Here is a 13,872-nt window from a genome sequence, read left to right as displayed (position 1 = left end):
GTCTTTTTCTCCTCATGTTTTTGTGGAGAGACACTGCTTTCTAAGAGTATTTGAGGAGATATATGGATTCTAACTTCATAATCAGGTTTTTCAGATGTACTTAAAATATAAGCAGCAAAAATTTTATTAGTAAGTAAAATCAAGCAAATTGCAATCACCAGAAACAGAACTAGTGAAGAAACATGTTTTACTTGAATATATTTCCTAGGTCTCACGCCTGCCGATCCTGTGATTGTCTCGTGATTCACTTGATGAAGGGAGATACATGGAAGAACAGAGACTTTGCCTGAGATTGCGTTCTATTTTATAAGCCCTCCATTTATACTGAACCAATTTGATTAGAGATGACGCTGTTTTGTGTGTCTGGTTGGAGGGCAGGAACTCCCAAAACTTTATCATCCAGCAGTGGGATCTGCAACTTGGTATTGCGCTCTAAATACAAGTCAGGGAGCCCAGAAGAGACAGTGAAACTGACTGAGCTGGCTCTTCCCTGATCATCTGGACAGATGCTTAGTGAGCCTGAGATACATTGTCAGACCACCTTCTACTGATGCTGCTTTGGCAAAATGCAGATTAGCCACCAGTCTACCAAACACCACCTCATTTTAATGCGTGGTGTGTCAGTGTTCTCCACCAATGCTCTGAGACATAAGCATGTTGGAGAACATGGGTAATTAGCTTAAAATATTTGTAGGAGACAACGTAAATCCAATAAGAAGTTAGTTAGCAATATGAGAGTGTGTAATTCAACATCAAGGTGAACACTAGGAACGTTATTAGATTGATGCGTAAGGTAGTTAGGAGAGGCAGACTAGAATATATAGCTGAGTTGGCCGGGCACAGTGGCTCACGCCTGTAATTCCAGCACTTTGGAAGGCTGAGGCGGGCGGATCACGAGGTCAAGAGATCAAGACCATCCTGGCCAACATGGTGAAACCCCATCTCTACTAAAAATACAAAAAATTAGCTGGGCGTGGTGGCGTGTGCCTATAGTCCCAGCTACTTGGCTGAGGCAAGAGAATCACTTGAACCTGGGAGGCAGAGGTTGCAGTGAGCTGAGATTGCGCCACTGCACTCCAGCCTGGCGACAGAGCGAGACTCTGTCTCAAAAAAAAAAAAAAAAAGAAAATATAGTTGAGTTGAATCCTAAGAGAAGAGGAACTGTACCTTACATGTCCAGGACACGGTAGTTAGCACATCTTCCCCGTGCTTTCTTGTCATTCATTTTTCCCCATTGGTAAAAGGGACAAAGGGCAAAGTCTCAAGCTGGAACAGAGAGAAGGACTGTTGGGCTTAGAAGGTTGCAGAAATAGGCCGGGCACAATGGCTCACGCCTGTAATCCCAGCACTTTGGGAGGCCAAGGCGGGCAGATCACCTGAGGTCAGGAGTTCGAGACCAACCTGACAAACATGGAGAAACCCTGTCTCTACAATTAGCCAGGCATGGTGGCCCATGCCTGTAATCCCAGGTACTCGGGAGGCTGAGGCAGGAGAATCACTTGAACCTGGGAGTCGGAGGTGGCATTGAGCCAAGATCACGCCATTGCACTCCAGCCTGGGCAATAAGAGTGAAACTCCATCTCAAAAGAAAAAAAAAAAAGAAGGTTGCAGAAATAGGTGGGCCCAGGGTAATATTGGTAACAATGGTTCTTTTAGTGATTTAGTTACACAGCTTGTTCGTTTGTCTGTGGATGGTAACAGGGTTGAGAGGCAGAGTGGTTATGAGCATGGATTTGGGAGCCAGACTTATTAGCAGTTCACATCCCAGCTCCACCACTATGTGTCATGTGATCCTGGACACAATCTCTGGGTATTTCAGTTTTCTCATTTGTGAAAAGGGGGATTTATATTTTAGGGTTAAAAAGATTTAAAGGATTGACTCAGATTAAGGCAAAGTTAAGTAAAACAATGGGGAAGCCGCTGTTCAGACATGGAATGAAAGAGAGATTAGGTTTTCAAATTTGTATTTGCTTAAGGATCATTTGAGGTTCATGTTAAAAATATCAATTCCCAGATCTCAGCCCCAGGAATTGAGATTCAGTAGCTCTGGGGCACAATAAGCTATTTTTTAAAAAAATAAGCTTTTAATTTTGGAATAATTTTAGATTTACCAAAAGTTGTGAAAATCAGTTTCTGTATGCCCCTTACTCATTTCCCAATGTTAACATTTGTTAAAACTAAGCAGTCAATTTTGGCACATTACTGTTAACTGCAGACTTCATCAGATTTTCCACTAATGTTCTTTATCTGTTCCAGGATCCAGTGCAGGACACCACATTGCCTTTAGAGAAGCTTTGTTTTTCACAGGCACTTTCAGCTGATGAGAGGCAGGTGGGTTGGGGACCACATCGTGAGAATCACTGGGACATTTAAAGAACTGGACAACAATTGCTGCATCCCCAAACTGGGGAGATGAATGCAATTTTAAAGCAGAAGGGAATAAAGTAGTGGAGAAGATAGATATAGAAGGTTGATTTTAGAGTTAGAGATGGAATGCTCTCCACTAGATGAGGAGGGTCACTTTAAAGAAAGCATCTAATGCCAGAGGAAATAGTAGATTTTGGAAGGTGCAGATGCCACTTAGTCCGCAGCCTAGATTGAGGATATATGACTAGGGTTGTGAGCAAGTCAGGAAAACGGGTAAGTGCAGTAAGTTGGGAACAGCTGCTTTGGGGAACACAGGTGGGCTCAAATAGGTGATGAAAGGGAATTACAAGAGGCTTGTTAGCCTGTGAGCCTCATGAAACCTGCATGTCCTAGAACCTGATGCTAATGCTTTGGTAGTGGGTCACAGTGACCAACATCAAGCATTGCCACATTGGGTCAGGGTGAGGCTGGGATGATATTGTTGAGGGAGGGTCCTAAGGATCTTCACCTAAAAGTGAAGGAGCAGGTGGAAGACAAGGTGCATAAAACACTTGAAGCTCCGCCTTTGTCGGAGAGTTCTCACACTGAGCAGACACAGGAGCCACCAGCTAGGGGGTGGCAGGTAAACATTTGTAGAATAGAGGTTAAGACGACGAAGCAACAGATTTCCGCCCCCCCCGCCCTTAAAGCTAGCAGTCTAATTTGGGAATCTTCTGAAGTCTTTTGAAGTAGATAATACTGATAGCCCATTGAAGACCTTAGGTTCTGGGACCATTACTGAATTTTCCTAATCACATTCCAATTGCTTTGCTCCCTTACAGCAGTTAATTACCAAACCTGTCCCTTTTATTTTTTTTTTTTTTTGAGACGGAGTTTCGCTCTTGCCTCAGTCTCTTGCGTAGCTGGGATTACAGGCACGTGCCACCACACCAGGCTAATTTTTCTATTTTTAGTAGAGACGGGGTTTCACCATGTTGGCCAGGTTGGTCCCTAACTCTTGACCTTAGGTGATCCACCCACCTCAGTCTCCCAAAGTGCTAGGATTACAGGCGTGAGCTACCGCACCTGGCTAAACCTGTACCTTTTTAAAGACTGTTAACCTTTTTTCAATGGACTCGGGATTCCTCTTAATTTCTTTTTTTTTTTTTTTTTTGAGACCGAGTTTCGCTCTATCGCCCAGGCTGGAGTGCAGTGGCCAGATCTCAGCTCACTACAAGCTCTGCCTCCCGGGTTCACGCCATTCTCCTGCCTCAGCCTCCCAAGTAGCTGGGACTACAGGCGCCCGCCACCTTGCCCGGCTAGTTTTTTTTTTTGTACTTTTTAGTAGAGACGGGGTTTCACCATATTAACCAGGATGGTCTCGATCTCCTGACCTCGTGATCCGCCCGTCTCGGCCTCCCAAAGTGCTGGGATTACAGGCTTGAGCCACCGCGCCCGGCCTCCTCTTAATTTCTATACCATTTCACTTTCACAGTTAGTTGTTCTTCCTGCACCCTAGATATCCTAAACCACAAACATTCTTAAAATTTCACATTTAAGTGCACATTCTCTCCCTTGTCAAATAGATGGAAATTGCCTTAGAAACCAGATTGCTCCTGTATACTAAGGGGAGCAGGCTTCACTGAAGGGCTCCTAGGTATTGCCTGCTGGCACAATGTCAGTCAGCCCCAGCCAGGTCTACCAGATGGGTAAGTAGGCAGAAGTTAGACTTTAAGGTAATACAATCCTTAATCTGTTGAGAGGTGCTAGGTGTAAACTACAGATTCTGCACAGAAACTAGCACTTACCTGGGAGAGTTCTCTGCCAGCTGTCTTTTCCAAGTAGTACTATACTCAATAAGCCTGCTTGAGGCTGGTGTGGTGGCTCGTGCCTGGAATCCCAGCACTTTGGGAGGCCAAGGCGGGCAGATCATGAGGTCAAGAGATTGAGACCATCCCAGCCAACATGGTGAAACCCCGTCTCTACTAAAAATACAAAAATTAGCTGGGGGTTGTGGCGCACGACTGTGATCCCAGCTACCTGGGAGGCTGAGGCAGGAGAATCGCTTGAACCCGGGAGACTGAGGTTGCAGTGAGCCAAGATTGCGCCACTGCACTCCAGCCTGGCAACAGAGCGAGACTCCATCAAAAAAAAAAAAACAAAAAACAAAAAAACAAGAAAACCCCAAAAATTAGCCAGGCATGGTAGCACACACCTGTAATCCCAGCTATTCAGGAGGCTGAGGCAGGAGAAGCGTTTGAACCCGGGAGGTGGAGGTTGTAGTGAGTCGAGATCATGCCACTGCTCTCCAGCCTGGGTGACAGAGCAAGACTCCGTCTCAAAAAAAAAAAAAAAAAAAGCCTGCTTGAGAGTCCGTCATAACTATCTTAAATGTAGTTAGGGAGAAAGGCTGGGTGATGAAAGATTCTAGTTAACCTGAATACTGTGGCTAAACTAGTTCCCAGAAACACTGCAGAGCCTGAACACAGAATCAAGACTGAATTTGTTTTCTGATTAAAATCGGCTTTGGCTTAAAAAAAAAATCAAGCTATACTTAGAAATGCAGGAAAACTAGACCAAGAAATGAACCTTGAGCTGTTATAAAGCCAGGATTTAGTGCTGGATTTCAATAATGTATAGACATATGGATTACATAAAGAGGAAATGTAAAATAAAGGGCCAGTATAAAATTTCTCTTAACCAGAAACACTGAGCCCTTTAGTGGTCATCTTAGGATGAAACACATGAAATTGCCAAAAGGCAACCAAAAGGCCTATAAAAATGACAATTTGGTTCAAATATATCTTTCATTTTTTTAACTCTTCACCCCCAGACTCCTATCAAATATGTTTCAGATATTTTGTGTTTTTCTTGTAATAAAGATGTGAAAGTTCAGTTCACAATATACCAACGTTAGTATTTCATTGGGGTCTGTATTATAGTAGTTAAAAAAAAAACCTACAAATGAAAATAAATTTGAGTCCAGGTAATCAGTCCTTTTTAAAAGTCTCATGTTAGGGAACAAATCTTCCCTAGGTACAGAACTCTTGAGAAAAATGCCATAGTTACCACCCCACTAGCAACTTAGTTTCCATGCCCTATTTGTCAGAGAACCTACCTGCTTTTCAGTGGCATTTATACTTTTCCTCAACTGACCCAATTTCCCATTTATCAAAGTCGCTGTATTGCCTTCTAGAATTAAAAGTCAAAGGAGGAGAGCAACTTTAGTGATACTTATTTTACCAACTTGTTCTTCAAGTCACAGATTCATGTCCAATGTCCCTCTCCCAAACTTTCTTTGGCCACTCAAATATGTCAGCATTTCTGCTTATAACTGGCATATCACAAGGTGCAAACCATCTTATAAAGTGACGTATGATACATTTTTTTTCCAAGTTAAATCAGATCGTTTATCCTAGTCGGCAACTTATCAAGACACAGTGATCAGTTATTTTTTTCTTTTTTTGAGACATAGACTCATGCTGTCGCTCAGGCTAGAGTACAGTGGTGCAATCGCAGCTCACTGCACTCTGCCCGCTGGGTTCAAGCGATTCTTGTGTCAGCCTCCTGAGTAGCTAGGATTACAGGCGTGTGCCACTACACCCCACTAATGTTTTTGTAATTTTATTTTTTTTGAGACGGAGTTGCACTGTTGTCACCCAGGCTGGAGTGCAGTGGTGCCATCTCAGCTCACTGCAACTTCCACCTCCAGAGTTGAGGGATTCTCCTGCCTCAGCCTCCCGAGTAGCTGGGATTACAGGTATGCACCACATCTGGCTAATTTTTTTTTTTTTTTTTTTTTGATAGAGACGAGGTTTTTACCATGTTGGCCAGACTGGTCGTGAACTCCTGACCTCATGTGCTGGGATTACAGGCGTGAGCCACTGCACCCAGTCTTTTTTGTAATTTTAATAGAGACGAGGTTTCACCATGTTGGCCGACTGGTCTCAAACTCTTGGCCTCAAGTGATCCACCCACCTTGGGCTCCCAAAGTGCTGAGATTACAGGCGTAAGCCACCGTGCCTGGCCACGATCATTTACTTAAATATTTGACTTTAGGTAATGAAGAATTAAAGTGGATGGAAATATTGCAATACTGTCAGGATTTAGTGAGAATTGCTAAAGCTGAGTGGCTACTCTTAGTTCTAAAGAAGCCTAATAGTGACTTGGTATATTTTTAACTGAAATGTAAGCTTCAAAATAGCACGTTAAAGTCAAATTATGTGGCTTAAGACACCCTCTCAACAGCAACACAAATTCTAGTTCCTGTCTTTCCATTCTCTTTCCTGTTTAACTGTCTGATAACCTCAAATACCTCTTGTTCTAATTCTACGCTATTCCTGAAATTCTTCTCTCTTTGGTACATTTTACTTAATTTTATATTCTAATGTGCTTTTCCCTCTCAGACACGATAACCAACTACTCAAGATGCCATCTAATACACTATGCCATTAAGTATCGTGGCCAGACAGTGATTTTAAGTATAATAAATTATCTTCACGTTGAAAAGAGCATATGCAAAAGAAATGGATCACTACATCTTAACTAGAGGCATGGATCAAATCAAATTATGGTTGGTTTGAAAATGCTTTAAAGACATATCAGGATTGACTTAAAACTAGGCTGGGCAGAGATGTAACACCATGTGAATAGAAGTGTTACAAACACACTAGCCATATTTTAATTAAAATAGAGTTTATTAGCTTTTAATATAAACATGAGAAATAAAAACCACATAAATTGTAGCATTCTTTTCAAAATAAAACTGCAATCAATACTTGAATCTCCAAGCTCTGAATTCCATAAACATTATATTTGTGTTTTTTTGAGGTGGTAGATTGTAATATTTTTAAGCCATTATTTATCATTTATGTCTCTGTCCTTTAAAAATGATGGAAACTGCAGCACAATATGATGTGAAGCATTGCTATAATAGAGGAAGTATTCCTGGCCCAGAAATGTTTTGTTTATAAGCAAGATTCCTAGGATTAGATTTGAGAAAGTAGGAGAAATAGATTTCACATGGTTGAAAACACTGATCTTTTTACTATTTCAAATTTAGGTGACATTATCGGTCTCCTAAAATTATTTGCTCCTTGCCTTTTAAAGCCTGAAGTAAGAGTTCCTAAGGGTTATGTAAGTTATTTCTTAAGTAGCAGGACTTAATGGGACACCTACAGCTTGGTAGCATGTAGGACGATAAAACAGCTGTTCATATCAGCTGTTCATATCACCTTCTATCATTAGGGTCCAATTCCTTTTATTACATGTTAATTAACACTGCTCTTCAAAATCTTCCTTTAAAGAAACTTCGGTGATCAAAGCATATAGAGCACAACTCTGCAAGTAACTACTTTTAAAAAGAGGAGGGATTATGGAGATACAAGGTATTCCAAAAGTTCAGTGCAATTTTGAGCTTTGATACTTGTAGAAATATAATGCTACAAACCTTTACAAAATCATGTTTGAACATTTTTCTGGTTTTTGAGACAGGGTCTGGATGTCACCCAGGTTAGAGTGCAGTGACATGATCATGGCCCACCGCAGCCTTGACCTCCTGGGCTCTACTGATCCTCCCGCCTCAGCCTCCAGAGTGGCTGGGACTACAGACACATGCCACCATATCAACTATTTTTATTTACTGACTTATTTTTACAGACAGAGTCTCACTATGTTGCCTAGACTGGTCTTGAACTCCTGCACTCAAGCAATCCTCCCACCTCAGCCTCCCAGAGTACTGAGATTATAGGCATGAATCACTATGCCCAGCCCATTTCTTTTGCATTTAATTTTGCATTTTTCTAAGAGATGGGGTCTTCATAACGTTGTCCAGGCTGGAGTGTAGTAGCTATTCTTATAGGCACCATCATGGTACACTGCAGCCTCCAATACTTGACCTCAAGCAATCTTCCAGCCTCAGCCTCCCAAGTAGCTGGGATTATAGGCGTGCACCACCACACCTAGCTTCATGTTGCCAATTCTGAATATAAACCTTTTAATTTTTTGTTTCAGTCAATGTCTGCTATCAAGAGTGACCAAAACAAAAAATTAAAAGCTTAATATTCAGGAGACAAGTGCTAGGTGCACTTTAGTCCCAGCTACTTGTGTGCTGAGGCTAGAAGATGGCTTAAGGCCAGGAAGTTCTAGGCTGCAGTGCATTATGATTGCACCTGTGAACAGCCACTGCACTCCAGCCTGGACAATGCAGTAAGACCCTATCTCTTAAAAAAAAACAAAACAAAAAAACTTTCAAACGATGTTTTTTAAAGGTTTATAGCATTTATACTCATGCTGCAGTGCCCTGGAGGGCCCAAACTATATTAAAGCTTAAAACTGCTTTACTTTTTTTCATCATCACTGAACCACCATGTTGGTTGGCATTATGAAAAAATCTTTTAAGACCTTTATTTAACAAGAGAAAAATTATCAGAAAATGAGAAGCACCATTTAGTTCACAAGAAATGCAACATGGACCCCAATAGAAGTAGATATCAATAACTGATACTTCCTGTTTATGACCCCAAACATGCTAAAATGCTAAAGTAATGCTTGCAAAAAATATGAATGATGAATGTTATCCAGCAGCTTTTTGGTTTAAAATGATTGCCAATGACTAGCAGCTTCAATGGTAACAGAAGGGAGAAAGAACCCTTCAATACCTAACAATGCTGCAGTCTGCTCCTAAGTGGCTTTAGTGAAGAGTCCCATGTTTTAATGGTAATACTGCATTGATTTGAAAGGCATATGCAGCAAAATGGGGGGGAGGAAGAAAAACGGGAAGAAACATAAAAGTTATATGGTTAGTGTCTTTAAAGTCTAAAAATTTAAACTATTGTTTAAAAAACCTTACATAGTTCACAGCTATCGGGCCCACACAGTAAGTAAATATCTGTGTGTGGGATGGGAGCCTTCACTTTGGAGTGGTTTTTGTAACTCTGTTTACATTAAAAAGAACAGAAGTGTGTTCTGTTGCATTGACAAGGTCCCATTCTTTCCTATGGAGTATAATCCTTGTTGTCCATGAGTCTCTTGAATTTGAGATCTTTCCTTTTGATGAAAATACTAATTTTGCTGGTTTTTGAGCAGGAAAGGTGATATTTCTCCAGTCTTTGTAGAAGGTCGCATGACGTTATATCCCCTCATTTCTCCCTTTAAGAGAGGATGGCTTTGGAGCGCTGAATACCGATGAAGTTATCAGCGCTGAAAGACCTTCTCATAGCGGCTCTACACAAGTCTTTGTCTTCACACAATCTAGAAATAGCCTAGGAAAGTCAATCAAATAGAAAACAGGTACAATTTTAAAAAGGGTTTCCACATTTGAAAAAGCACACTGATGAAAGCCACACATGTAGACTCCTTTACATAATTCACAGTTACAGCTAATTGGCTGAGTTTTACACTGCCAGGTTCTGGGGACACTACTTCCTGCCAATTCACCAATGTAATATCCTTTAAGGGCTACGATTAGATTCCCAGAGAATAAAGGGGAATTTATTATATTATTAAAAAGTTGGATTCCCAGTGATGTCAAAGGTATTGTGATAGGCTCCTAACAGCAATAGCATCTGTTACCTGTGCACTTATCCCTTAAATATAACAAACGTACACTTGTGCAAAAAAATAAGTTTATTCAGCTATTCAGATTCTACCCAATCCTTATTAGCTGTTATATACTCAAAGCACATTTTAATGAGGCAGGCATGTGCTGGACTATATTGGAATATATGAGAGGTCTAATGACTGACGCACCAAAAGGTGTTACTTCACATGCACGTTAATTATGGTAGAAATACGTATTATTTCTTTTTTCTTTTTTTTTTTTTTTTTGAGACGGAGTTTCGCTCCTGCTGCCCAGGCTGGAGTGCAATTGCGTGAAACCTCCCAGGTTCAAGAGATTCTCCTGCCTCAGCCTCCCAAGTAGCTGGGATTACAGGCATGTGCCACCATACCTGGCTAATTTTTTTTTTTTTTTTTTTTTTTGAGACTGAGTCTGGCTCTGTCGCCCAGGCTGGAGTGCGGTGGCCAGATCTCAGCTCACTGCAAGCTCCGCCTCCCGGGTTCACGCCATTCTCCTGCCTCAGCCTCCCGAGTAGCTGGGACCACAGGCGCCCGCCACTTCGCCCGGCTAGTTTTTTGTATTTTTTAGTAGAGACGGGGTTTCACCGTGTTAGCCAGGATGGTCTCAATCTCCTGACCTCGTGATCCGCCCGTCTCGGCCTCCCAAAGTGCTGGGATTACAGGCTTGAGCCACCGCACCCGGCCTCCTGGCTAATTTTTTATTTTTAGTAGAGACGGGGTTTCACCATGTTGGCCAGGAGGTGATCCACCTGCCTCGGCCTCCCAAAGTGCTGGGATTACAGGCGTGAGCCACTGAGCCCAGTCTAGAAATACATATTATTCTAAAGTACCACCATGGTACCACAGAAAGTGTCAGTTTAAAGTATGTGTCCACTTCAGTTGTAATTCTGCTGTATACTCACCAAGAGTCATAAGCCATAAATATTACTTTGCCCCATAAAGTTACCATTTCCATTAAAAAACCCATGTACTTCCTACATTATTTGTTTTGTTTTGTTTTGTTTTTGAGACAGGGTCTCGCTCTATCGCCCAGGCTAGAGTGCAGTGGCATGATCTCGGCTCACTGCAGCCTCCGCCTCTCAGGTTCAAGCAATTTTCATGCCTCAGCCTCCTGAGTAACTTGGCGCTGCCACCACACCCGGCTAATTTTTGTATTTTTAGTACAGGCTAGTCTCGAACTCCTGATCTCAAGTGATCCACCTGCCTCAGCCTCCCAAAGTGCTGGAATTACAGGTTTGAGCCACCATACCCAGCACTTACATCCAGCATTTGAAACACTTGCACCCTATATAGTGAAGGGTATAGGTCTCTTGGCTTACCCACTAATCCTTTGTCTAAAAAACTCACAGGACTGCACTGTGATATGTAAACCATGACATGAATTTACAAACAGAATAAGACAGTCAAGAGTGGCAAGTGAATTATGTATGTAGATAAAATTAGGAATATAGTCACAAAGAACATTTTTTTTTTTTTGGAGACACAATCTCACTCTGTCACCCAGGCTAGAGTGCAGTGTTGCGATCTTGGCTCACTGCAACCTCCACCTCCCAGGTTTAAGTGATGCTCATGCCTCAGCCTCCCAAGTAGCTGCGATTACAGGCATGCACTCCCATACCCGAATAATATTTTTTTGTGTGTATATATATATTTTTTTGAGATGGAGTTTCGCTCTTGTTGCCCAGGCTAGAGTGCAATGGCACGATCTCAGCTCACTGCAACCTCCACCTCCCCGGTTCAAGTGATTCTCCTGCCTCAGCCTCCCGAGTAGCTGGGATTACAGGCATGTGCCACCATGCCCAGCTAATTTTGTATTTTTAGTAGAGACGGGGTTTCTCCATGTTGGTCAGGCTGGTCTCGAACTCCCAACCTCAGGTGATCCACCTGCCTCGGCCTCCCAAAGTGCTAGGATTACAGGCATGAACCACAGCGCCCAGCTAAAAAAATTATTCATGTATGGTTATATGAAAGGGTAGAAGTTCAAAAGGAAGCCTCATTAACAACAGATTAAATTTGATTTAAAATATTCTGAATTATGGTCACAGAAGAGTTAATATGTATAATTTTTAAATAATGTTGATCCTTGTCTAAACCATAAAAGACACAGGAAATCTGACGCCAAAGGGCTAATAAGCTCTTCAGTGTGTTAGTTAATTTTAAAGCTTTCCATTTTCCTAATCACTACTTAATATGATTTAGTCACAGATGTTGGCTTTGGTGGCTGATGGAAAACCCCACTTAGTGACTTCACAGCCTTACCTCTAGGTTCTGTGCTCTTTCTTTGCTAAGAGGAGCAAATAGAAAATTCAGGTTGTTGTCATCTGCTAAGGAGCGAAGGTCAAAGTAGTATTTGGCATAAACACTGGCTGGAACATTAATATTAAACTGAAGAAGCTCCAGAAAATGCCTTTCCATTTCATTCCTGGAGGAGGAAGAACACAACAGAACCAGCACAGGACAATGTCAGTCAAGTGGGCTATCTTCAAAAATATCATTCTGAGTGACTAGAATAGCTCTAAACTCTGTTTTAAAATATAGGCTACCCAGTTATATTAACATACTAATGTTCACACAAGGTACAGTTACTTGTGGTCCCTTCTGCATCCCAGCACTCTGGGACTGGGATGAAGGTTGAAGGTTACGGCCTCTGATACACTTGTGCTGCTGACTCGGGCCTCATTCTTCAGAGTTCCATTAGTGCAGCTGTACAATTCATACTTCATGCTCACTCACAAGGCCCCACTATAGTGATCAGATGAAAGGAATGATGTATGCTGTTTATTAGCTCTGAAGAACTTGCAGACATTTTCACCGGGCTGATAACAGGAAGGGGCTTATTGAAGTTGAGAAGCACCAACAAAAGGAGTGGGCATATCACCACGGCAACAAATGGATCCATCGAGAGCCACTGCTATTATCTCTGAGGGGGAAAAACCCTTGAGGCAACAAGGATTCATCTCAAATAAATAAATAAGCAAGCTACATTACAGGGAAGGGAATCCCCTCCCCCTGTCCCAGCGCATGAGGCTATGTCAAAGGGCATAATGCAAGTTTCTGCTCACTTTAATATATTATGAAGGTGAGAAATTGTCACTATGACAGGGTAAAGATACTCTTTAAACTTTGGAAGGCAGAAAGATCAAAGGTGGATGTCTCGGCTAGACTAAACCCATTTTATGATATGCCTCGTGGTAGGTCACTGGACTTAAAAACTCAGTGTTTCTTCTGAGTTAGGAATGAAACCCTGAGGTGCTCAGTATCTACCATCCTGGTCAGAACAGAATGTAGGAGTGAGCTGAATGCAGTGGGAGAGGAAAGGGCTGGGAGTAGTACTCAGCCACATGACCACACAGCTGCCCCTGCCAAATGCTTAAGCAATAAACACAAAACTAGAGAAAATCTTTTTTTTTTTTTTTTTTTTGTATTTTTTTTTAGTAGGACGGGTTTCACTGCGGTTAGCCAGGATGGTCTCTCATCTCCTGACTGATCCACTGCCTCGGCCTCCCAAAGTGCTGGGATTACAGGCTTGAGCCACCGCGCCCGGCCAAAACTAGAGAAAATCTTAACCACTTTCACAGTAATCCCTACAAGTACTTAACTGTATAAAAATGATAAATACCTAAACAACATATTTGGTTTCTTGGGTTTAAAGTTTTAATATTTTATCCACTGGCTAAGTCAACAAATGCTTGATGATCTCCTGTATGGAGAGCAGTTAATATGAGCAGAGATGTGGTTTTCTCATTTGCTGAGCTTAAAAACCCAACTGAACCTACTTCCAAAATTAATTTCCTGTTCATATGTCCATAAGCCTATAGAAATGTAAATCAGATAATGTTTTGATAATCAGCTAATCAGGACTTAATTTACTACAGTAATAAATGCACTTCACAATCCCTTTTATATTTTTTCCACTAATACATTTTAACTGTGTAGAAATACAGTACT

At 41.7% G+C, this 13,872-nt stretch overlaps 1 protein-coding gene across 2 annotated transcripts in view; it reads right to left on the bottom strand.

Annotated features, from left to right (window-relative positions):
- Positions 1–7,024: 7,024 nt before the first annotated feature.
- The window catches only part of CCNYL1 (cyclin Y like 1), a 46,375-nt gene continuing 39,527 nt past the window's right edge, over positions 7,025–13,872 (bottom strand). For both annotated transcript variants that reach the window (XM_017946882.3, XM_017946883.3), the window contains 2 exons: positions 12,184–12,346; positions 7,025–9,608 (listed from right to left, as the gene is read on the bottom strand). In XM_017946882.3, coding sequence (XP_017802371.1) covers positions 9,498–9,608; positions 12,184–12,346 — 274 coding nt within the window. In that variant the 3' untranslated portion in view covers positions 7,025–9,497. The remainder of the gene's footprint in view (positions 9,609–12,183; positions 12,347–13,872) is intronic.

Source organism: Papio anubis, chromosome 10, assembly GCF_008728515.1.
Source record: "Papio anubis isolate 15944 chromosome 10, Panubis1.0, whole genome shotgun sequence".
In the NCBI taxonomy this organism is placed as follows: domain Eukaryota; kingdom Metazoa; phylum Chordata; class Mammalia; order Primates; family Cercopithecidae; genus Papio; species Papio anubis.
Note: the sequence above shows the minus strand (reverse complement) of the source record. Positions and strands in the feature narration are given on the sequence as shown.